The sequence below is a fragment of the Plodia interpunctella genome, chromosome 12 (assembly GCF_027563975.2).
Source record: "Plodia interpunctella isolate USDA-ARS_2022_Savannah chromosome 12, ilPloInte3.2, whole genome shotgun sequence".
Classification (NCBI taxonomy): Eukaryota; Metazoa; Arthropoda; class Insecta; order Lepidoptera; family Pyralidae; genus Plodia; species Plodia interpunctella.
The window spans coordinates 7,626,802-7,654,713 of record NC_071305.1 but is presented as its reverse complement, the minus strand read 5'-3'; the positions used below and the strand labels follow the sequence as shown (position 1 = coordinate 7,654,713).

The following is a 27,912-nucleotide window of genomic DNA, read 5'->3' as shown; positions in this document are numbered from 1 at the left end:
AATTACAAGTTATATTATATACGATTCTTTTTATTTCTTTTCAAAATAATTTTCAATTAAAATTAAGTATTGTCAAGAAAAAAAGGGTTAATTTTCACCAGAGGATTGCCCTTTTAAATCTATTAGCAGAAAAATCTAATAAAATTGGGTCAATCGTATGCGAAATCCCAACAGACTTTTAATAGGACACAAGAGGTTGACCCTTGTCGCCGCCACCTGGCGTTGGCCGCCATTTTACGCAGATTTTAAACTGTCACAAATCGTCATTCTGAAATATTTTAATATACTTTTTCCCGGGGCTTCGTTCGCGTGAATGTACTACAGGTATAGCACGTTTTTCTCGTTTAGGTGTTATATGATAGGTACCATAAAAATTATAACTCATAGATTTTCAAATCAATCATTATAAAAAGCAATATATGCTTGTGGATAATTTGTATAATTATTGTACCTAGTAATGTTTTATAGGTAATTACTTTTTGTACTTATTTTTACACTAAATTCTCTTAAATTCATTGTATATTTCTTTCCATTTCTGGAATGGGCAACAAAAATAGAACGGGTTATTTAGTAGTCGTGTCGAGTGAAATGGACGACTTAAAATTCATAAGATGCGCGCAATCAGGGTTTGATTCCAGCTCCGGGTAAAACTGCCTCGTCCGCTTATAAAGTAGCTCCCTCTAGTGGCTAATTAAAACAACATTTAAGTTGTTTTAATTTTGTTTGTAAGATACGCTTTAAATAATTTATTTTGTGAAAGCGGAACGAAAATTGTGGCTTGGCAAAATTAAGTGGCAGTTTATAATAAAAATGTAAGTGCAGGTATTGAAATTAAATTCATTCTGCGTTTTGAGTCTTTACACTCCTGGGAATTTATGGGAATAATGCAAGATCACTATTATTAATCAAAAAATGTTCACAAACTTTCGTACCTACCTCAAATTAAGCTAATTGAAACTAAGAATAAAACAAATTAACAATATAAATCCAAACAATCCATGTTGACTAGATAAGATCGTTATCAGACACCGAATACGCCCACTATACAAATAGTGACTAAATAAGTCAGATAGACAGAATGGAGTGCGGCCGACTAAAAAGTGGACTAAAATGGACTGCGTTCACTGAAGTCAGTGAATTCGACTGTGACGAAGTTCACGACAATTATTTGATCACATATCCGGATAGTGATGATTCGAGTGAGAAAATAACACTCGAAAACCCCATATTTGTGCCGAAAGTGGTTTTGGAAGAGATCAGCGTTATGGATAAAGATGAAACAGCAAATTTGGAGAACAGTGTGGTGTATTTGTCAACTACAAGAGCTGCTAAATTGGGGAGGGCGTTGCGTCTCGCAGGATATAAGAAGGTAAGTCGAGTACTCTTACATGCTTTATTCTTTTAAATCACGAAATGGATTTGGTGCTATTTCTTTTTTTTTTATTTCGCTTTTGGTGCAATAAAGAGTATTGTATTGTATTGTATTTTGTTGTAATTTTCACTGTTATTTAGCCCATTTATTCTCGAATGTTTGTACGTACATATATAAATGATGGTGAAAGCCTGGCTGGTCGCTAGAATTATGATAAAAACATAAGTCTAATGCCATACCATGCGCTAGAGGAGACATCGGTACTAAGAAAAAACTCGATAGCTCCTCTAGACTTGAGATTTAAACAATTTAATTATCAGACATAATGAAAGTTTCAATAAATAATAACATCTGATTTCAACGTTAGTGTCTAAGTTAAAGAAGCCATAATGACTGCAAATTATTGATCAACTAACAAACTAATTATGACATCCAACTGATGTTCGCGTAAAATCCGAAGCCTTACGTTATAAGCTGCCTCTGTGTGTATTAATAAAGTTGTTAATGCAATTTTGTCGTATAGAGGCACCATGCGAATGCAACAAATTTAAAATGTCAAAAAGTCGGCAACGCTGCCCATGTTTGCTTGCTATCAGGTAACTCGCATGCTTATTTGCCCACTATTACTTAAAAAATAAAATAAGATTTTCTGGTAGAATTAAATCTCAGTTCAATTGGTAAGATAAATTCAATTGTAGCAATTTCAAACCCAGATGTAACATATCACTCCATTTTAACCATAGAAAGTTAGAATACATCAAAACTAAAACTATAATTTTATACATAAAACAACAGTAACTATAATAACTCTTTATTGCACATAAAAATAAAAACATCTAGTACAATCTACAGTTGTACAATAAAGTTGAATAAATAAAACAAAAAAAATATGATGGGAAAACTTTTATTTACTATAAAGCAGTTAAACAAGCTTACAGTCACCGCAGCCTATAGATGCCTACAACATAATTATATTTATTTTTGTCTTCACTAAATTTATCATCACAGCCACCCTATGAGCGATCTCTTCTTAATTTAAAGTTAGTCTAATTTTGCACTAACATTTCGGCTGCAGCGCTCATTCGAAACTCATTTGCAGAATTGTCCTGCGCTCAGAATTCATATTAAAAGCTGAATAGAATTGTTTCTATCTCAATAACTATTCTAGGATTAAATTATTAATTAACTAAGAAAACGAGGTATCAATTTGGTGATATAGTTGAAGGATACATAAAAATGGAATATAAGCAATAATTAATCTAGAACACAAACTTTCAGATCAGTTGAATAGGATATTCGCGAAGTTTTATAGCAATGAAGAATCCGCCACAATTAAATCCAATCAAAGTAATAAATATGATACAAATAAAAAATACTAACAAAATACTTAAAATTACAACACTTCACTAGTCGTCACACAATATTTGAATCATAAATAAAAAAGAAAATAAATGTTTGAATATTCAACGTGTTCCATTTTCAAATAGCGAGCAATTAAAAAAAAAACAAATGTGCCATGCGCTAACCAGGACAATGCAGTCTCAAAGTACAGTGTATCAAATGTTAATTGGACGACAGCGCCCCATTTCTTTTGTTGTCTTTCATTCGTGAGAGAACAGAATTTGCCGCCATGATTGTAACTGTTCTATTTAATATGTGACTAACGAGTCCCGACATTTTTCACGGATATGGCACGAGTTATCGATACTTTTATATATAAATAGAGAAAAAGTTTTGTAAAGTTGAAGCGGTGGTGGTGTAATGATTAGTGTAAACCGAAAGGTCCTAGGTTCGAATCATGCTCATGCCACGTGAGTTTGTATACCAATCTGACTCGTGTGTAGTAGTTGTCATTGACCACAATGTGGCAATCAGCCACGTTTACTTTGGTAGGTAAATCACGTTAGATATCAAAAGCATGGAGGAGAAATTAGTTTGATAATGACTTCACTCTGAAACTTGTATGTTACTGCATTAAACTTGAATCTGAGAACTGCTTGACACAAATCGTATGCACATGCAAATCGATGTCTAACGTAATCAAAACTTTGCACGTTATATATCTAATCGTAAATGATGATAGAATAATTTATTGTTCAATGACGAGCTGAGATAAAAATATTTTCGCGACTAGGATACCAAATTGCATTATTTGGATGATTTGATTTTTATCGTTGTGTGTATTGGGTGCACGCCAACTTTCAGTTTATATGCATTTTGTTTTTCTCAAACTACGTATTTTTGGTTCTCGAGTTGATAAACAAACACTCAATTTATTTTATTTCCCCGCATTTCGTTGTAGAAAAGTTTTGTTTTGAAGTATTCAATGTTCAGTGCAAATGTTAATATATAAGTAAGCTTTTCGTGCGATCATATTATGTAATCGTGTGAGTGCCCAACCAGTAACATGAAATAGTAACGTAAAATTCGATTTTTCTACAACTCCTTTGATCTCAGTATAAAATATAAACAAGAGAAACATTTCATTTTCAACTCAAACTGAATTTTTTTACGGTTAGTTGGTCTTCAAAATGTATGTTTCTTTGATAAAAGACTAACAACGCTGTTTTAGTTACAATTTATAGCATAGTGTAGCCAAACCACTAACTCTGTTTCTCAGTTTAATTTGGAATTTAACTTTTTAATCGAAATCACACCTTATTTTGATTATATTAGAATTGAATTTAGTTTGCACCGTTCACAATATGCTTTACCACAGTTTCGTTCGTCAAACTCCAACTAACAAAGGCAATTTAGATCTTCATAACATACGAGAAAAATTGATACGAGCATCTCGTTTCGAAGCGTGAAAACTAGACTACATTTTCCGATCTTAAATACTTTATTAATATAAGAATAATGTTCAATGTTGTCTGGCTAGAGCTTTAAGAAAATGGAACGTCAGGAGTCGGAAATAGGCGCTGTCTATCTCGTGACATCTTATTTATCTCAATGTCGTGAAAGGTGATTATCCTCTTGAAAATGAAATGAAAAGCAGGACTATTAGGAAAGTTGCTTTTAGTGTGAGGTTTTTCTAGAACCTTACAGTCTTACCTGTATCTACTTGGCTGGCAACATTAGCCCCTTTATTAATAAAAATGTTATTCTCTGATTAGCCTCGGAATAGTTATTCTTTGTATTGTCTCGTTCTTTCAATGACAAATGCTGAAAAGAGAGAGAAGGACAAAATAAAGATATACTACTCCAAACCTAATCAGAGAATTAAATGTTTATTAATAATATCTTGAATCAATGACATAAATGATGTCCGTCATATTTTACCTACTCGTTATACAATTTTTTTTTCTTAATAACGTTCAAGGAACCATCGGCTTTATCGATATTCGTATAAGCTTTGCATATAAATTTTAGTATGAGAGTACTCTTTATTGATATACCAGCAAATTCTAAAGGTAAAAAAATTAAAATAAGCGAAACGAAAGTTACACAGGTAAATATGAAATTAGTAAGTGAGATTTTATTATTAGGTCCAATTCTAGATAACTTACAAGTTTAAATGGTAACTATTTAACATATAAGACAACGTTAGATACCATCTAAATAGCCCATCGACTCGACAAAAATATTAGGTACTTAATTACAATCATATTGCATATTAAACAAAATAACGTGTTAATATGAGTGTCTAAATTTCATTGAATCAAGATCTGCTTGACCAGTTACTAACAGATACTTATCCAGGCTATAAATAGAGGTAAGATTCAGATAAGATACAATAATCTGATATCCCTTTTAAGCTAGAACACACGTATCTGTCGAAGACCTAATGTAATTAGAATCATATGCAAGTTTGTTTAGTTTTAGTGTAAACTGTTATTTCATTATGAATTTCTATTGTATTATTCGTTAATACAAATATTTTGATTTGTAAATTGTAATATTTATTACTTAAGCTAGTAAGATTTTGTTTATTTTTATTGTAAGGTTTTGTTTTAATTGTTATTAAAATTTGTTTGTGTCAGTCTACTGTTATATTTTTTTATTATTATCATTGTTATTAGATACGCCTTTGCCTGTGCATGTAATAGCGAAAATAATGATAAACATTCTTAGTCTATTTCCTTGCCATTACCGGACAACTGAATATTAAAACAATCTGGTTGCAGTAATTAGTTAGCTAGCTTGCTAATTTTATGTTTCTATAAAAAAATCTAAAAACATTTTAATATTACTGTCATAAAACGTCGAGAAAAACTCATGAGTATAAACTCGCCAAAAATATATTTGAGATTGGAGACCAACGGTAATTTTGACATGTAACATCATCATAACATAACGAGTGTTGACATCGTCCCAGTCATTTTCTCAGAACACCCTCTATATTGAAATTTACGCCGCTCTCGAGATTAGGCGAGATAACTTTGACTGATGTGAGATATTAAAAAAAGTTGGGCGTGAATTTGATATTCCTAACGTAAATAAAATTGCAATATTAAGGAAAAATTCGTTATTTCTTTCAATGCCGTAAAGTAGGGATGAAAAGGAGCATTATGTCAATGATACCAGAATTTCTGTGAAAAATTTGCAAAACTCACTCCTTATTTTGCAAACAAAATTCATTAAAATGTTTAGAAAATAATAATAGATCTGAAAAATTTACACGAACTTATTTTTCCCATGCAAGTATTGATTATTAGTGAACTAAAGTTACCGTGCCACGGTTTCGGCAAGTTGACAAAATTCCATCAAAAATGAAAACCTCGTATAATTAGTTTTCTTCAAATATGTTATAATATATTGCAACAGGTAAGTAGACAATACAGAGGCACATGTATCTTGTCGTCTGTTCGTGTTTAATGTGTTTTATTACGTGCCATGAATAAAATTTGCGTTTCATGTTGAATAAATGGTCATGTTCCATTTCAAGGAAATCCGGAGAAAATATATTATGTAAATGATTTGACGTTTATTAGTTCGTCTTAGCAATGTTCCCTGCAGAATAGTGAATTAATCAGTCAAACTGAAATAAAACGCCAATCAAAAAAACAATCTTATTGATAGATATTATTTAAGATTTAAACGCAAAAATATTGTTACTGGTGGGTAATTTAACGCCATCGAAAATATTTTTATGCAATTAGTAACGTAATAAAAATAAGGTTTACGGTACTAGTTGTAACCATATAGAATATACCTATATATGAAGTCGTCGCAGTCAATACTACCGGGAATTCTAAATTTAAACTCGCAAATAACTTTTTTATTTCTCGCATGCCAGACAGTAGACTGCAGAAACCAGTGATGGGCAAACGTCGCTCGGACTATAAGTATTCTTGTGCAATGCGTCCAATATTTACCTTAGTTTCATTTGTTTTTCGAGGGGTTACAGATAACACTAATAATAAATAAATATATATGGATAAATCACACAGATTTAGCAATTCTCAAAGTAAGTTCGACACTTGTGTTATGGGATACTAACCCAATGATACCATACTATATAACATATACAAGATAAAAATCCTAGACCCAAGTCAATCTGAAAAAGATCATCTTTCATCTTGACCTGACCGTATATGGAATCCGGAACTTTCAGTGTCCGGCGCGATGACGATTAGGCTACGGCCATCAACACTAGCTTGTGACACTAGTGTTCGATTACATGACTATGTGGTCTAGATCATACGTCTCACATTAAGTTGTCTTCATGTCTGTGACTATATTGCCGGCTACAAACTATCACCGAACTTGGATAGTGAATGCATGAACATAGCTGTATATGAATGTTTTTATTTGCCGCAAAGAAAAACCAGCAATGTATGCCGAATCCGTCAAGTTCGCCGTAGACCTAGACCTACTATCATCTTTTACGAAACGATTCAAATGCTACTCAATTCAATGTAAGAACCTAAAATGAATCGCATTCGTGGTAAAAATTAAGTCGATAGTACGAATTTGTGATGCAGATCAGTTTAGATCGCACAGTGGATCGTTAGAGATGATGGCAAGCTCCCTGGTCCGCGGTAGTATGGAGCCGACAAAACAAGACCTAATACACTTCACCGGGTATAAAATGGCAGGATCTTTTATAAGGAAAAACCAAGCAGGAGGAGGAGTATGCATACTGCTGCAAGATCATATTGAATACAAAGAAAAGCGAGATATCACAAATCTGTCTCTTCAGTATCGAGTGGAAGTATGCGCAGTCGAACTTGTAAAGGAAAATTTAATTATAATTCTTTTATATTGGAATGGATTAGATGAGGCCGCGTTTTACAGTCGCTTAAAGTTAATACTTAATCTTATAAATAAAAAATACTCTAAGTATAATATAGTCGTCGGCGGGGACTTTAACATAAATATTCTAAAGCGTAACAATAAATGTCTCAAACTTTTAAATCTAATGTCAGAATATAATTTTAAACAACACATCAACAAACCAACGCGTATAACAAAGACAACTTCACGCTGTCTAGATCACATATATACCAACTTCGACGATAAATTTATTATTCAAACCTCTGTAGAAGAGTTAGGTTTTTGTGACCACGCATCTACAAGTATAAATCTAAAAATTCCACAGCAAAATATAAATAACAAAACATGCTGGTATACCAAAAAACGGTTATATAATAATAAGAAAAACATATCAAATTTTAGACAAAAATTGAGTTCGATCGAGTGGAAGAACGTATTAAAACCTAATGTAAATATAAATACCAACTATGAAATATTCCATAATATATTAGATAAATTACTTAACGAAAATATACCAAAAATAAAAATAAAACTAAGAACAAACTTTAACAAATATTGGATAACAAAAGGTATAAAAATATCTTGCAAAAATAAAAGGTTATTAAAAATACTCACTCAAAAAACGAATAGTCCTATTTTAAACCAACATTACAAATCATACGAAAAAACATTAAAAAAATGTATCACTTACTCTAAAAAGTTGCATTATATAAATAGAATTAAATTAGCAAACAATAAGACGAAAGCAATGTGGAATATAATAAAAGAGCGAACGAATAAAAATAAATCTAAAGAGAAAGTAAACATTAAATTAAAAATCAATAACGCGGAATTTTCAGATCCACAACAAGTATCAAATTCTTTTAATAATTTCTTCGCGAGTATAGGCGACCCTGACCATACACCAGGCAGCAGCCGCCCGCGCCCGTGCGGTCGCTCAGTTATAAGTCCATCCGAAAATAGCATGTTCCTCGCCCCAGTAACTCCGCAAGAGGTACAAAAGGCCATAAAGAACTTAAAAAACAAAAAAAGTTTCGGAATTGATGAAATACCACCTTGTTTGTTTAAAGAATGCTATGAAGAATTAACTCAACCACTAACATTACTTATAAACCAATCTTATAGCGAAGGTATCTTTCCTAGCCTTCTAAAACAAACAATCATTAGGCCAATTCATAAAAAGGACAAAAAAAACGACCTAAATAACTATCGTCCGATAGCCCTTCTTCCAACCGCTTCGAAAATATTCGAAAAAATTATCTGCGATCGTGTTTATAAATTTTGTGAGAAATACAAATTATTTGATGAGTGCCAAAATGGTTTTCGCAAAAATCGGTCCACCACTTTGGCTGTATACAAGTATATGCGGGAAATAATAAAGATTTTAGAAAATAAACAATACGGCATTGGAATACTATTGGACATGACTAAGGCATATGATAAAGTCCAGCATAACATACTATTGAATAAATTATACGGAATAGGAATTCGCGGTACTGCACTAAACTGGTTTGCATCCTACCTACAAGACAGACAGCAGTACGTAGAAATCGAGTACTATGACTATAACACGAAGGAAATACAAACAATTCGTTCAGAAAGTAAAACTGTGAATGCATCTATCCCTCAGGGAAGTGTAGTCGGATGTCTTTTGTTTCTCATTTACATAAACGACCTACCAAAAGTTATAAAAGAACCGTGCGTCCTTTTTGCAGACGATATCTCTTTGCTCACGTCATGTAAAAATGGGACTAATATTCACAATAAATTACATTCCATACTTACCAATACTTCAAAATGGCTGAACGAACATAACTTGGATATTAACTTCAAAAAAACAAAAATTATGTGCTTCCACCCTCACCAAAAAAAGCCACTAAATATAAACTTTGAATTTAATGGAACTAAAATTGAATGCGTAAATAATTTCACTTTGCTCGGTTTAGATATAGACAATCACGTAACATGGAAAACACATATAAAAAAAATTCATTCCAAATTATCCAGTTTTGCGTACGCCCTTCGTGAAGTAAAGAAAACAACTAATATCGATGCATCTTTAACGATGTACTATGCTTATGCCTATGCCTGGCTTAATTACGGTATTATTCTTTGGGGAAACAGTCCAGACGCGCACACCCTACTCACCATGCAAAAGAAATTAATAAGAATACTTGCAAATATCCCACAATATGAAAGCTGTAAATCATATTTCCAAAAATATAATGTGCTAACAGTACCTAGTGTGTATATATTTGAAATAGCTAAATTTGTTAGGAATTATCCGGAATATTTTACAAAACTAGGTGACCTAGAAAGGAGATACCCACAACGACATAAAAATAAATTAGTAATGCTAATAAACCGTCTTCGATTAAATTCAACAAGTACGTTAATAATGTCTATAAAAATTTATAATAAATTGCCTAAACAACTGACAGAGGAAAAAAAGGATAAATTATTTTTGAGCAAATTAAAACAATACCTTATAAATAAAGCATATTATAGCGTCAATGAATTTTTAAATGAAAAATTATAAACAAATATGTAGGTTCGATATATAAAATTATTTATTTACTTATTTAATTATAATATCAAATGAAATATAAGATAAATACTGAAATAATTATTTAATTTAATATTATTATTTGAGTGCGACCTCCTCTTTTCTAACCATTTGCTGTGCCCGACAGGGTCCATAAATGTTCTAAAATGTATTGTTGTGATCTTATGTACTTTATGGTTCGCAATAAAGTATTGAGTATTGAGTATTGACATAATATAGCAGATAAACTCCAGACAAATAGACATAACGTCCAGTACCGTTAAAAGTCCTATCTTTCTTTTAAAGTCCAGACCAAATACTTGGTTGAGGCTATTTATTTGTTAACGTCGCGAGTCCCGTCTCAGTATGAGTCTATTTCCGTCATTTCTTGATATAGAATTATTATAGACTGAACATGTTACGTAATGTTTGATGTCGACTGTAGCCTGCCTCTATGTATCTTAGTTAATAAGTTTGTATTTTTAGTTGTTTTACTTTTGACGAGAATATCGAGATTTTTTAACATAGGTTTTTTTTTGTGTAGCCGTTTTGTGTGTACCACTGATGGGCAAAGGCCTATTTATTTATATCTACTAGCCACGTCTCGGGCTTTCGCTCCCGTGGGAATTCCGGGATAAAAAGTACCCTATGTGCTATTCCAGGATTCTACCCGTATACCAAATTTCATAATTGGTCCAGTAGATTTTGTGTGAAAGAGTAACAAACATACATACCTCACAAACTTTCGCATTTATAATTATTAGGTCGAGGATTTGAAATGTTCCTCATTCGGGTTTAGATAAAATTTGATGCTTTTATAATTTTTTTTCCAATATTATTAATTAATATTATCATTTAATTATTCCCAAGAACAAAGTAGAATACTTCAGTCAGTATATATTAAATCATTCCTATTAATTATTACGTTAAGTTTATGCTTATCATAATTCGAAATGCAACTACAGGTAAGTACAAAACTAACTTGATTTCCATAAGTTGGTCAGTTTAGCACAAGAGACGATATCGAAGTTAACCCTATCAAATCTGCAAGTCCCCAAAACTGCAGTACTTGGATCAAGTTGAGATAGTTTCCACAGATAACAGGATAATATCGTGGTAAAATTAAGCATAGTTTAACTTTATCTCGTAGGGGGTAAGGTTGATTTTGCTTTGTACGATGTTCCTGTTTATTTATACAAGCAGTATTCAAATGGCATTTGGTTCAGTCCTATCAAATATATTAATGTTATTATTAATGTTAGGTTTAATAATAGTTATGATTTCTGAAAACATGAAACACACAAAAAAAAAGAAACACATTAAAATATACTTTAATATGTTTTTTTTTACAATTTCATTCCAATATTGGGCAATGGTCTTTCAATACTAAGTATTTTATTTTTGTGTAGTAAGAAAGTTTGTTGAAAAAATACTTTTTTTTCATTTAATACGTACTAGCTGCGCATCCAAGACTTTGCTCTCGTGAAAATAAATACTATATGTTCGTAATAAAAGGGATAAACGTACTATATGTATTATTCCAGGTTATTTTCTACTCGTGTACTAAATTTCATTACAATCGGTTCAGTAGATAATGCGTAATGAGGCAAACAAAAAAACAAACAAACTTTCGCATTTTTAATATCAGTTGGCATTTCATCAGATTTAAAACTTTATATTCACTTCCAAAATATTGCCTTTCAAAATGAAATAAAGAAGTTTATGAAAAAGCATTGGAATAACATGGAAGCTGCGTATCATAAATCAAATGCCGCGAGCGCCTCAAAAAAAGAGGAATTTTGCTATTCATCCAATCCACAAAAATACTCACTTTAATAACTTCTTACAAATAAACCATCCATCAATGTATGGGATATGTAATTTCGCACCAAAATACATCGGTCCATCGAAAATCATGACATCTTGTCACGTTACATTTTAGATCAAGTTATACTACCACCACCGCGGATACCGGCTTTTATCCGCGGCTTCGCCCTCGTGATTTCCCACATGAGAAATTATTTTTCCGTTATGAAAGGTGCTTCCTATGTCTCCCTATGTCCTTCTCTGTACTCTAAACTATATGTACGCAAAATTTCAAGAATAGGTTGAGTGGATAAAGCGTGAAGAGGTAACAAACAAACTTACTTTCGCATTTATAATATTAGTTAGGATTAGGATAACACAATCGACAATGTCACTGAAGATTTCACCAACAAAGTTAGTTTTTGTCTCACGTTTCCTTTTAAAATTGCTATATTTGCATGATTTTTACATTTTTGTAATATATAACATCATAAGATTCTTATATTGTAGAAGAAAAATATATCGATGTTCTTGAATGAAACTAATTCTAATTTATGTAAAAACTTCAGGCTACACACTATCGCCGAACTATTTTAGACAGATAACGACGCGAATGCACGAACATCGAGTAGTTTGTATTAATGCTTTTATTTATTGCAAGGAAAAACCGGCAATGTATTTCGAGACCAATGATATAGACAATATGTATGTAAGTTTAGCGAATTGTTCAGCGACAGTGTATAGCCGGTATAAAATTTTATTAACTTAAGATATTTGAGAAAAATCATTTTCAGTCTTTCAAGACTCTAGAAAATAAGGATTTTCACACCGTCGTATAACTTCCGACACTTCACCTTCCAATTATTTTGATGAAGTGAATTATAGTCAAAAACTATTCGAAGCTTGGAAAATTATGAAGCTTATCTGATCTTCTTAATGCAATGAACAGAAAACGAATAGGTAATATATATATGCTCAAATTAGTCATAGTGTGATAAAGGCCTTGTCGTATTTGGTTATCAAATGTAGTAATGTAGTTTTTTTTTCACCGGTAGCTTATTACATTTTTATAATCGTCAGCTCACATAATTTTGAAATTACTGCTGTTTATAAAATGGTGTTTCATATAACATATTCTTTTGTTTCAGGTAAGGGCGATTACGTGTACCTAAAATATTATTAAACTTTGTGGTAAGCAATTTGAGATACTTACGAATATAATATTAATGGAACATGGATAAGATAAATGTTCATAGCAAATTAAAAGAATAAAATTGTAAGAATTTACATATACCGTACCTCTTCAACGTTAGAAAGTCATGTACATTGAAAATGAAATAGCAATGATATTACGATATACAAAAGTAACTTAAGTTCACCAGTATAATGGTGTTACATCGTATAGTGTTCAAATATTAGCCATGCTCGACTAAAGCCGAACTCCGTAACTCAACGCGAGTTGGCATTCTTGACTTCAACTAAATTCTAACTAGATTGCCTAACTTACTAATTTCTGTTAAGATGCTAAAATATATAACTTAGCTTGCTCAGCGTTGACAATATATTTTGTTAAGGTGAATATTAATATATTTTTTGCATCAGCGATCACATTTAGTGGATCAGTATGCGTAATGTTACTTTGTTATTCATTCTCACTATCGAGTCGATTCGCAGTGAGACACAGTGCTAGGCGCACTGTGCGCACCAATCACAGTGCGCCATGTGAGACAACGACAACCACACCGCCATGTGATTTGTTCGCTGCGTCTCACTTCATAGTGAGAAGTGAAATGCAAACCCGCCTTCTGTTGTAGAACTGGAAAAATGAGTTGAAAACTTTATTTAAATCACTGGGTTTAGCATGTTTTTTTTTGTGAGAACGTAATCGTATCGAAAACGTTAAAATTTATACGGAAAACTAATAGTTCCTTTTGCTCTGTTTATTTTGTTAAATCTCATGTTCGCACCACAGGAAGCAAAGTTTTGAACGAAGAATTTCTTCAGTATTTTCATGTACCTTATTCTGTAAAAAATAATATTAATTAAATGTTTCTTCACTGAGATTGAGGAAGAATCTAAACGACGATTTATATATTCTTTGGCATTATTATTATAATGAAGAAGATTGAACGACAAACTTAAGGCTTTCGTTCCCGATGTTATTAAGTTTCTCATTTAAAACTTTATCAATCTCATTTTAAGTAGACGTAAGTAGTTTCAATGTTAAATTTATTTTGGCATCCTATTTACTTACGTCTTATTTCAATATCATAAAAAATATATCTACTGAAAATTCACTAAAGTCACAATCTACTGAATTACTTAACTAATCTCTGAAACTACCGAACCGATTTCAATAATTATTTCTGCATTAGAAAGGTACATTATACAAGATTACTATAGGCTATATTTTATCTCAAAACTCCTACGGTAGCGAAGCTCCGGGCAACATCTAGTATTTGATATTTTCGTTATAAGCATTGCGTCGCATCGCGCCGCTTGGTCTCAATAATGACAACCAGTTAATCTTAGGAGCAGTAGTAATTGGGCCAATATTCCCTTAATTCCGACTTTTATATGCTGTTGACTGTACAACATTTCAGTTCAAACATTACCCATATTCCTTAGTGGATGCCGAAGTGATATATTGACTATGTTGATAGTTTCGAACAAACACCCGCCTTAATACCAAGTTGTTTATTTAATCGCAAGCTGTTCACAAATATATTACCTAACGTACGGAACTTCGAACTTGCAAGTGAAGTTCTGTTGCTTTATGTCAATTAAAACTCAGTCACCGTACTCATATAACGCATGAGTAAAGACAATTGACCGGAGAATTAATATTTCGCAACACTAGTGCAGAAAAATATTTTGAAGTGAAAACTTCTTTAGCGGCGTTGTGCACTTTTTGTGATGGGTAAAAAATGTTTAACTCGCGTCAGGACACGTTACCCTGATCGAAAATTCGTTAGACGTCAAAAGTGCACAACGTTAATATTCAAGTTTTCACTTCTGCCGGCACTCCTGGAGTGCAACGCGTTTTTTCTTTTCTATTTATGGTAAGCGAACTTCGTAGTTTGCGTTTTTTAAAACATTTGTAACGTTTCACGCGTTATGGTAACTAGGATTTTATAAAACGCGTATATCTTTAATCTTTCTAATTCTGTAATTGCTAATAATAGAAATTATTTTAGCTAAAATCATTTTACTTTTATTGTTGAACAAACCAAAGGCAAATCACGATTACGGATATTTAAAAATCCTCAATGAACCATTTTCGAAACCAGCATCCTAAACATTTAGAAAACGATCCGAGCAAGCGAGTTGCTTGATGGTAAGCAAACATATGGACACTGGATTCCTAAATTAGCGGCGTATTCGCCACCACTTCCTTTCGAAATAACTTACATAAGGAAATTATGAAATTCTGATTACAAATCACTCCGTGTACAATATTTACTCAGGTGATTGCAATTTCTACCCCATTTACTTCACCGTTCGCTTAAATTAGCAACTTTAAGTTTTCACCATTCAGCAAACTGAATTTCCACCTATTAGTGAATTTCTTATTCCGTGGCGTGTGGTTCCGACCTAGAATAGGACCACTCTATAACGTATCGATTAAGGGACACAAAGGCCTTAATTATAAGTATTTTAATTATAAAATTGAATTATAAAACTATATATACTAAACTCTTCCGTTACTGACGCACAATGAAAACTACCGGGCGTAGAAAGCTGAAATTCGGTGTAGGTTCCTAGGACAGTGTAGCGGAGCACTAAGAAGGGATTTCCTGAAATGTCCACGGGAAACGGATTTTTACACAAATACGAAGTTGTGGGCAAAAACTAGTAATACTATAAAAGATAAGAAAAAGTAATGATCATCTCAACATCCACTTTTCTCTTTTATTTTCTTAACGTCAATAACAGTAAACATCACGACATAGTATAAATAAAACAAAGTCGCTTCCTTCTGTCTGTCCCATGCTTAGATATTTAAAACTAAGCAACGGATTTTGATGTGGGTTTTTAAATAGATCCCTGCGAAAGGTTTATTTGTGTAATTTATTATGGTTTTACTCGAGCGAAGCCGGGACGGGCCGCTAGTTAATTATATTTGGTAAGCCTTGGTGTTAATCTATTCAACTCTCAGTAAAGGAGAATAATATCATAAGACAATCTAACTGCGTTTTTAATCTATTAAAACTTTCTTTAACCAAAATAATTTAAATTCTATGTACACTTGAAATACTTATCAAAGACACATAGAAATATATGTGTTTCATAGTATATAACCGTCACTGATATTGTCGCCTTCAACATTTCCCGTGCCAACAATTTCCCACATTCGCCACAAATTTCCCGTTGGTAATGCAAAGGAGAAAATTGGATGCAAAATGTAGCCAAAGAATTTTCCGTTCGAACATTGACTGGTCTTCTCGTCAGTGATTTTATTGGCAGGTATATCTCGTGTGAAGTTTATTTTAATGTTACGTTGTAATATTTTATAAGGCAATATTACAATGTAGAGAAGCGTTGGTGGTGTAATGGTTAAGACGCCCGCCTGTGGATCGAAAGGTCCCAGGTTCGAATCCTACTCGTGTTTGTATACCAATGACCAACACATGAGTTTGTATACCAATCTGACTCATGTATAGTAGTTTTCATCGACCACCACTTGCTTGCGGCGAAGGAAAATATCGTGAGGAAACTTGCGCACTGGTTGATTATATTAACTTGTGTGTGAAATGGAGAAGGCAATGGCGAACCACTATGAAGAATGAGGAATACGACTATGAAGAAGAAGAATAATGTAGACGGAAAATTATTATTTAATTTATAACATTCATACTGCTGTTTGCCTGGGGCTCGGCTTCAATTGGGTTATAGAGATAAATTACCAAATCTCATTCAGGAATAATGTACCTTCTTAGAGCCTGCCCCACTGCTCCGTCGTCCACACGTTGACGTCCGATAACGGATCAACGCAGAACAACGTAGAAATTTGTATTAAGTTTATATGTGTGTCAACACGACAGTATCAAATCCTATAGAAAATAACAGAGCACGACAACATACACGATTATCCCCTACATACACACACACAAACACTACCTATCATTAGTGTAGATTAAAATTATTATAATTAATGAGACATTAATATTTGTAATATTCACTTATTTTATTTTAATGTTTGAATAAAAATTTCATGTCCCGGATCTGAACGGAAAACAAGCCAGAAAATATAGATTGTTTTTTTTTTCATAGTTTCTGAGCATTGCTATTTTTAACAGAACAAATGTAATTTTGTAGTAGTAGACTATCAAACATAATTTTATGTAATAATATGTTACATGAATCTACACTAATTTAATTATTACGCTTCATAACCGCGATTTTTACAACTTTCCCTTCACTTATACTAATTTTTGACGCTTTATGGTCATTACATTGAGATTCGGTTACATCAATTTAACTTTAACCTGCGCAGAAAAACGCAAAGATCGCCATTTTATCTAAATAATGGCAGCGCGCAGATAAATTTACTGGTGCAACTCGCACTAAATAAACATTTTACTATTTTTGAAACTGTGGGACGTCTGGCAGGCGGCCGGTTGTAAAATGTTAGCCAAATCTTCATAATTTAATAGTACTTTTTTTACGCGTACCCTGAGATTTGCGGCGTCACAAATTTGAATGTGAAAAACGCGAAGATATGAGAGAAATATAAACAAAAAAATATTTATCTGAAGTACCGCATTTTTAAAATTGATTTATTTTTAGGCCTTCATCGTAGGCTACGATGAACGTCGGAGACCTTCTAAATGCTGTGTGATATTTTACTATCGGCCATAAAGGTTGGTGTTGTGTCAAGTAAGCGCTATAATAATTTCATGTTTATGTTAATATTATGTTATGCATCAAGCCCCAAGTTGCTGAGTTGGCAACAAAGTGCCGCCTCCATTTTTGATGAAGTCGGACATAAGATAGCGACGATGGAAATATGGGGAATGACGCCAGTCTGTGGTTTCTAAAGTGTGAAGAAGTTATTTTATTTTGGTAGATTTTTTCGTTAATATACAGAAATCATGACGTAAGCAACTCTGGAATATCTTAACACTTGTATTTTCTTTTTGTTTTTAAATATTAGATTGTCTGTGACTTTTATGAATTTTATTTACCTATTGATAGAAACTCAATAGTTTAACGGATTCTTGGTTAACCAACGTTGCGGTTGTCTAACAAGTTTAAAAAAGGAATTTTATGGTATCTTATCGAAGCGTAAAAAAAGTGCGGAAATTATTTAGAACAGCGATTCCAATGAAGTCGCGATGAGTGGACAGTCACAAAATTCTCCTCGAGTTGTTTTCACAACGACGACAGTTTGTATTAGTTGCCAAATTATTTAAGAAATGTAGGAACGATTCAGAAGCAACTGCGATCCAGCTGGAATAAAGAGCGTTCGGGGTCCTGCAGGCCTACCATCAACTTTTACGGAACGATTCCAACGCAACTCAGTTCAATTTAGGAACCTAAAATGAATCGCATTCATACTAAAATTAACTCCATGGTACGAATTTGCTATGAAGATTAGTTTAGGTCGCAAAGTGGATAGCCCCTGGTGGTCTTACCATCATCTTAACGCTTCTTCTTTACAGTTTGGTCTTTACAGTTTGAGGAGCGGTGTCGGCAAGACGCCGAGCAACGTTGGCATATTCCCTAAATCCGCTAGTGAAACTCTCGCCTTATTTATTGGGATTTTGTAAGATAGGCGCTTGCTTAATACGCGACACTTATCTCCCTGAATTTTATCCGGGACGTTATTTATTCAGACTAAAGTTAAACTCTATTCGATGTATGGTACCTGTGTCTTAAATAGATGGATTAGATTTGGTACGGCGTTTCGTGTCGCTTGCTATTCTATGCGTGATCAAATATGTAATAGGTAGGTATAGATACAAATATAAGCAATAAAAAAAACTAAATGAATCAAATGTATTCTGTGGTATCTTTACACTTACAACACAAGAACAACCTCAAATACTTTATTTTTATATCACGAATTGAAGGCAAATATATTGTTGTGTCAAATAAATCCATAAAATCGCGCTCCGAGAACAGCGAACGTTTGAAAATTGTAGATTCAAAGACGGGACTTCAATCAGACTGTAAATATAGGAACGTTTTCCTCGGGGAACTTCGGGTCTATTTACAACGACAACGGCGCAACGATGAGTTTTTTTGACGTGTAATATATTTTATCTATGTACAATTTTTACCCATTGCGATCGGGGCTGTGACGCTAGGAAGATCGGGGCCAGCGTAATGCTGTGATTTTATGACTAGCTACCAGCCTGTCAATCCTGTTTGGAAATTAGTTTTGTTACCTATCACATGACAAGGCCATGTGTCCCTTAGTCGCCTCCTACGGCATCCATGCAAGGATTTGAAGTGGTCCTATTCTAGGGTGGAATCACACGCCACTGATAAATATTACTTATTACGGAACTTGTACATACTGTTTCGAATACGCTAACGCGGCCATAACATTTTAATTTAGGTTTAAAAAAAAAAAAACTAAAAATTATCTTGACAAATTATGCCATAGTAAATAATGAATTTATTGCAAAGTTTTTTAGTTTTCCATTAAACAATATAGTCGCCTTTGGCCAAATCGAACATGGTAGCCACATGAAAAATATATATTATATTTTTTTTTCTACTTTGGTTTCAATATCAAAATTTCAAATTTGTCAAGATTATTTTTTATTTTTCGCTAATAAACACCAATAATTCAATTCAATCAAAATCAAAATTTGCTTTAAATGTGATGGTGGTGATTCTTTGAAAATTCACCTGATTATCATTATTTTGTGCCACAATGTTTATATCGTCATAAAATGTTTATTGCCTAACCTTTGGAGCTATCACTGGATACCTTTTAAGCTAATTAATTGAAGGTTCTCATAAAATTCATGTAGGTACTATTTTACACACACAGATACGTATGTATTATAGTAGCTGATGGAGATTAATTAGAACACGTTAGTTTACGCTGCCATCAGTTTTTCAATCTATACTTATTTATTATAATCTACACTATTATTATAAAGAGGTAAGCGTTCGTATATTTGAGGCGGGTAATCTCCGAAACTACCGTACCGATTTCAAAAATCCTGTCACCATTAGAAAGGTACATTATCCAAGATTGCAATAGGCTATATTTTATCTCAAAATTCCAACAGGAGCGAAGCCCTGGGCAACATTATTCTACTAACACATCTAGATTTTTATATTTTAAGAGCGACAAATAAACAAACATGACAAATTAATGAAATAAATTGTAACTACAATAGAAATATTTTTTAGGAAGTTTTTGTTATACATTCTGGTGGTCACCGTTTTTGTATTGGTCAAGTGCGACTACATTGTGTAATTGAAAATATATTTTTGTTATAAGTATATTTGTTAAAGAAGTGAAAAAAACATTAAGAGAGGTTGTTTCCAACCAATCACTTAAAACAAATCCAGTGGCTTTTGAGGAAACAATTGAAGAAGCTAAGCGGGCTCCTAATAAATCACAGTGGGATATAAACTAAGCGCATTTCAAATTATCTTATTGTTTTAGAAGAATCTTATCTTACTATTTAAATTCAACTCCTTATGTTAGTTAAATATACTTTTTCATTTAAAAGATACTTACGTTTTTAATGCACAGTAGCATCACCACCTCCATGCGCGATTAACTATCAGACTTTGATTTTGAAAGGTTAACCAATGAACCCTTGGTAAATCTTGGAGTATCTACAAATAATTGGGTCATGTCATACTAGCTTCGCCCCGGGGCCTCGCTCCCATGGGACTTTTGGGATTAAAAGTACCGTATGTGTTATTCCAGGTTATATTCTAATCGTGTACCAAATTTCCATTCCAATCCGTCCAGTAGACTTTGCTTTGAAAAAGTAACGAAAAAACATACATACATACATCCTCACTCGTATATATAATATTAGTAGGATTAATAACATGCTAGCACATACTTAAATTAGAGTCATGCATGCGTGATTAGTTCAATTACCGTTCTAGTCACAACTGTCTCATTGTAACATACAGCATTATTAATTGCACAATGCAATATATTATCGTCATTTAGCTATGCAAACGATGCTCAGAATACCGACAGAGGTCGAGCATTGTGTCAGCGTGTTATAATTTAGATGTAATTAGCGAGTATTCCAGGCTTGTAGTTTCCGCCTTATAATTTAACTATTCCATAAAGTGTATGCGGCTAAGCGAAAGCCTTGATTATTGATGCCCTTGTTGTCTATCTGTTGATGGGTAACAACAGCAAACAGACATCAAGAATCTGGTCGTAAAATTATTGTCAATGTACAAGCGATGTTTCATGCAATGGTACTCGTATGATGCCGGGATAGGTTTCGAGATGTGGTGATGTGAAGAGAGAATGAGAGAGTAATTAATATTAATTGGAATAATAAAATCTTGTATGTTTTAATTACTAACGCTTCTTATCCTTCAACCTTCCGGCTAAGTTTGAGTTTTCTTTCATTTAGCTTTTTCTATTTTCCGTTAGTCTCAACTTATTATAAATGCGAAATTAAGTTTGATTGTTTGTTACCTATTCACGCGTTATCTAGTCTATACTATTATTATGAAGAAGTAAGCGTTTGTGAGTTTGTATGTTTGAAGCGTAATCTCCAAAACTACCGAACCGATTTCAAAAATTCTTTCGATATTAGAAAGGTACATTATCCAAGATTGCCATAGGCTTATATTTTATCTCAAAATTCCCACGGGAGCAAAGCCCCAAGCAACATCTAGTATGAAATATTTGCATTAAAAGTCAATACTTTTAATGTAAATATTTCATACTAGATATAATATTAGAATATTGTGATAGAATACTGTGGCAATCCACAGTATTTTCACTTAAGGAAGAAACTTCAGAACTTCGTTCTTCACTTAGGTAAAACCGAAACTAATGAGTATTTAAGTACTCGTACTGAACTCGTCTGAATTTGTCTTTGTCTAAAAGTTTTTACTATTTAACTACAGTTCAAACACGAGCATCTAGAGGTATCATATACTTTTTTCTTCAAAAATCATCTCACTCTCTGTCTCATCCTCGAGTGTTGTATTCTCAGCTATAACGCCTCTAATCCCACATCCGCATAAAATGATCACATTTAAATTTTTACAAATTTATCTCCTGGTTGATCACAACCCTTCTACGATAATGTTCCTATGTATCTGTCAAGTTTTCTATGTTTTAGTCACCTCGTACGATATTCTCCACGGGACTTGAACTACATTCCACAATCATAATACGAACTAACACACTCGTATTTGTTCTACGCACGCGTAGAGCTACTAGGTATACTATAATATTAAAGGTTTTTTTTTGTGGTGCCAGAAGCCAGAAGTGTTTGATTTTACTTCAGCAATGGAAATGCAAACGAAAATTATTCTGTTTTGGCAGTTGGCAAGCGTCTCCGTCGCAATGCGATTGTATTCATAATTCTCTGAATTTTATTTAACTTCTGGCCAAGATTTTCGAATAAGTATTTTTATACATTTACTGGCTTTTTTGATTGGTTGACTGGAAGAGATTGTTGAGCACCAAATTCGCCTTTACTCTATTTGTATTACTACCTTCCCGCCGAGGCTTCCAATTTCGGGATAAAAAGTACCCTATGGTTTATTCCGGGTTATATTCTACCCGTGTACCAAATTTCGATTTCGCGTCAAAGAGCAACAAATATGCATACACACATGTCTATACTCTCAACTTACGCTAATTCAAATAAGATTGTTTAACGAGAGCATAAAACTATGCAAATAGAATGTACAGTAGAGGATTGTTTGGTGGAGAAAGTCCCATTGTGGTCAAATTACTAGTCACTATATTCAATACGTGATTAGTTTGTTCCGATTGATTTCTGAAAACATTATATACTAGCGACCGACTTAGCTTGGATAGCTTAAATTTCATCAAAATCGGCGCAGTAGTTTTTGAGTTTATTCATTACTAACAAAGAAACAAAAATTCAAACTTCTATTTATGTTGTTATTATGAAAGTAAGGATATGGATAGTATACTATTTTTTTAATTAATAGTTAATCAATAATTAATAGTAATTATGTTTAGTTGGAATAAAAAGAAAAAATATTTTTTAAAGAAAACACAAAAGTTTGAATTAGATTCGTTATATTTTTATCATTATAATAAATACGTGTTCTTTTCCGTTAAGACAATGATTTGGTTAAATCACTCGAAGTGAGACGCAGTGAACCAATCACATTGCGGTGTGGTTGTTGTTGCGTCACAATGGCGCACTGTGATTGGTTAGCCGCGTGTCACTGTGAATCGACTCAATGGTGAGATGTAAATAGCAAAGTCGCATTACACACAGTCACACAACGATTCCTGAGCAATCGACACGCTCACTTCCTTCATTAGTAGACATTGGCTGTTTATTTACGTACAACGGATATTAAGACCTCGGTTTACTACCACTAGTATCTAATATTATCTACATTAATGATCATTTTAAAAGATAATAAATACCTACCTATATTAACGAAATAATTAATAGTAATCACATTGACTATAAAAACATAAAAAATAACGAAACAAAAAACGATCGCCTGATTTAACTTCATAATTGACAACATTATCCTACTTTACTACAAATTAGATACATACTTATTTATTTACTAGCGTTTGCCCGTGGCTCCTACCGCGTGTATTTATCTGTCCCGTATGGAAATGAAACTGAAAGAAAATATTTATTTTTCACACACAATAAGGAGTGAGTGTTCTTGTATTATTGTAATTATTGGGAATCACTTACCCTCCAGCCTTTCCATCACCTCATGACGTCACAGCTGTTCTAATTTACGAGCTCTCGGAATCAACGTCAACACAGCCTGATAATGCCGGCGCCATTTACAAAATGGCCGACTAATGACTTTTTAATAGTGCCCAACATAGGTCAGATTCACATAACGTCAGCTGCAATTTGTAGGTGTAATATTTGACACAAGTTATGTTGTCAGTTCATCAACTAGTTAACTTTTGCCCGGGGCAATATTTCCATGGGAATTTTGGGTAAACTATCTCAATATATAAGGAGATAAAGATTTGTATTTTTTCATATTTATGCCTACTATCCTAATTATAACTAATATTATAAATACGAAGGTAGGTATATTTGTTTCTTACTTTTTCACGCTTTACCTCCTTAATCTTCTTGAAATTTTGCATACACATAGCTTGAAGTATCAACAGGTATATAGGGTACTTTTTATTCCGGAAAAATGAATGTTCCTGTGGGAAATTCACGCGGGCGAAGCCGCGAGTAAAAGCTGGCAACGAATAAATTAAAAAACGAATAAAATAAACAAACACAGATTGTAATAAAGTTTGAAGAACGCCGACGAATTTGCAGACGGTAGATAGAAAAGTTTGTTTGTATATTTGTAATACTTACTTAATTTTATCATTATCATTTCAACACTTTTGTAAAAAACAAAGGTGATGTCCAATTTTACTGTCAAACCAATCCCCTGTATTGCAGTTGAACAAGAGAGGTTGGAAATCGTCGAACGATATGTCATTTTTGTAGAAGACTTATTGGATTATATTTTGATCGCAAAAATGTACAGGTTAAAATCACATAAAAATATTCAAAGTCATTCGAAATTTGACGGTTTTGCCATTGCCTATACTTGCATGGGAACTTAATATGTGGTTGACACTGTACGTACAAGATTAAAGGCGGTTGTAGTTTTGTTTGTGATTTGACCAACACAATATACATTACAGATACTAATGCGTTACGAAATCAGGAGCTCTACGAGAACTAATGCGTTACTAATAACTAATCAAAATTTACGTTGTGATTTCTAAAAATAAGTTCATTATTCACTGCATTAAGACTTACATTTAAATCCGGATTAGACTGCATAAGTCTCCAGTAATAACATTATTTAATTAGATACTAAAAGTCATGTCAAAGAAAACATAAGTCGCATTAGCTAAGTCCGTTTTTATGTCCAGAGTCGTCGGTAAAGGACAAAGATCCCTCTGTCCAAACGAGGAAATATAAATTAAGAGGCGTGAAATTCCACGTCCCGAGGCATAAAGTTAAAAGAAAAAAAAAATGTTTATTTTCTTTCTGTAAATCAGCCGCACAAAACCTCTAATAATGATTTTAAATTCCGAACGAGATTTAACTTTTTCAAATTTCGTAGTTCCGGATTCTAAAATTGTTTTCAAAAATGTGGCCAGAATTCTTTGAATTTACATAGTTTGTTTAGTGTAGTGGTATTTTAGAAAGACATTGAATTGGTCAAGTGATTGGTAGTTTGGTATTAAAATTAAGATTAATAAACCGTTCAATAATGGCCGTGTGTTAGACTTAAAGCAGAGGCATTTGCATATAATTTATTATTTATTTGAAAAACCAAACCAAAATGGAAAAACTACTTGACAGTACACGCACTTGACTCCAACATACTGTGTCATTACAAAAAGTACAGTCAACAGCACATCAAGTTACCCTCTATGACGCGGTAATAGCGAGTTTGCATTGATTTTGGGTAGGTTACAAGGCTGTTGACATTTATGTATTATAGCTGTTGGATAACAGCTATTAGATAACTGTGGGCATATTGACGCGTGGATACGCGTCAATATGCCCACAGTGTTATCAACTAAAACCTCCCAAAACTAGTAATTCCAAAAATGTGTGTTATCCCTTATCGTACCTTATGCTAAACAGGCGAACCACTTAAGGCCTTCGATAATGCACTCAGTGGGGTTTAAAAGGATCCAAATGTCAGCCGCAGACATAGATCTAAATTGTGGGGTCTAAGGAAATTACATCACATCACTATGATTGAGTTAAGGAATGGACCATGTATGTATGTTTGTTTTATTGATTATAGGTAATTTCTATTTATTTCTTAACGTTTATAATCATCACAATTTTGAATTGTTTTGTGCCTTGTGAGAATATCCAGAATTGAAAAAAAAAACCTAATCCAGTTCTATTTAATCTAATGTAAGAAAGAAAGAAAACTTAAGTACACCAGAACCTTCAGTGTCATATAAATAATTAATAAATAAATGTAAAGACAAGTATCACATGTTAATTGCAAACACTTGATACGACAACCAAATTTATTAGAATTCCATTTAACACGTTGAAATGAAGCATATAGCAAAAATGCAAAAAGACGCAAACATAAAACGACGACAAGAAGCAAATAGCGAAACAGCCGTTTAAGTTTTTTGTCTATGGCCAAACTCGAGCAAAAAGTTTGGGTCACAAGCTACTAATGTGCGAGGCAAAAACAGAAGAATTTCGAGGTGTTATGTCCGAATCTGGTGCGATCCATGGGTATAGTTTGTTGATGGGTTCCTTTTGATGACTTGCAGCTTTGCTCAATGTTACATTTTACCATTCGACACCAAAGAGATTTTCATACATATAATATAGTTTATTGATGTTTGATTACTTCTTTAACACTTTGGCTGTTCGGCTTTTTTAGTTGTAACAATAAAACTTATTTTATGTTTACTTATATTCATATCTGACGTTAGTGGCTTATTTTGAAAAATATTTTGATATTTATTATTCTTTCTTTCATCTGATCGTATTCCCGTCACCTTCCTCAGCCGTTGAGAGCTGACCGCTGACATATAACTTTAATTTAATCAATTGATTACACTTTATGACTTCTAACATCTAACATGCGTCACTTAAAAATATTTATGTAAGAACTAAAAATGTAAGCGTTATTAAATAAATGATTCTATTAAAGCAGTAGTATTTCGTAGGGATAAATACATATAAAATGAATGAAACTTCCCACAACATACAGAAGTTTCAACATTGAGTTTTTGTTGTTAAAAAAAAACCTTTGAAACTAAACATCGAATTTGTTTTGGGACAGCAACTCTATACGGGATTCCATAAACTTGTCGATGTCGATTGCTATCTCGTTTAGTCTCGTTGATTTCCTTTGATGTAAATAGTTTGAGAAAATAGCGTTTTAAATCGAATTAACCTCATTCGAAGCACTTTATAGCAGCATCTATTAAATAAACCATCGGATACTTTTGCTATGCCTTCATATAAATTAGACGTAATTAAAGGAATTTGGTATTTTTTTAAATTTAGGACATAAAAATAAAAGCGAACAGAAGTTTTATTTTTATATCATGTTTGTGTGACTTTTTGTGCGTTGACTACTGAACTTTTATCATGAAATACAGGTCAACACACAAAACAATGACATCCAAAAATGTATTTAATCTACTAGGTGCTAAATAATACTTTTAAACATATTTACGCGAACTACTTAACAAATAAACGATGAATGTCTCAGAATATATAATGTACACAATACAACGTAATATGACGACGCGCCGGGATAAAGCGGCGTTGTCTAATGACCTGCAAACATCGAGTGCCACGCACGATTTGCGGCCTTTGCCCTTACGAAGATCCACCCAATGGTAACCATTCACATCATTGAACTTGTATCTATATTGCTGTATATCTTTGGTTGATAGATATTAAAGATTATATAATCCAGCATATGCATGTTCCACATGCTTTTTAATAGCTTTTATTTAACTTGCAAATTATGTATGTCGCTATGTCCCTATGTCTCGTGTGGAATCTTGCAATTCAAGTTAAAAGCAGATATTTTCAACAGCTTGAGCTGCAATATTTTTGTTTTGATAAGCATTGCAAGATGATTGCATTGTTATGATAAGCGGGACTCGATGGTGCACCCCAGAAACGACTCCAGATGTGGGAACTCCTCGACGGTTTACTGCACGGACATGATATTTTTCTCACATTGACATTATTTGACATTAAGACCTCTCTGACAACAATAAAAGCTTGTGTCAAAATGACATTTC

The 27,912-nt window shown here is 33.0% G+C and overlaps 1 protein-coding gene across 5 annotated transcripts in view; it reads left to right on the top strand.

Annotated features, from left to right (window-relative positions):
- The window catches only part of ASPP (Ankyrin-repeat, SH3-domain, and Proline-rich-region containing Protein), a 275,934-nt gene that overhangs the window by 156,027 nt on the left and 91,995 nt on the right, over positions 1-27,912 (top strand). For 2 of the 5 annotated variants that reach the window (XM_053752607.1, XM_053752604.1), the window contains exon 2: positions 1,010-1,369. The exons of the other annotated variants lie outside the window; for them this stretch is intronic. In XM_053752607.1, the coding sequence (XP_053608582.1) occupies positions 1,079-1,369 (291 nt within the window). In that variant the 5' untranslated portion in view covers positions 1,010-1,078. The remainder of the gene's footprint in view (positions 1-1,009; positions 1,370-27,912) is intronic. 5 annotated transcript variants of the gene reach the window in all.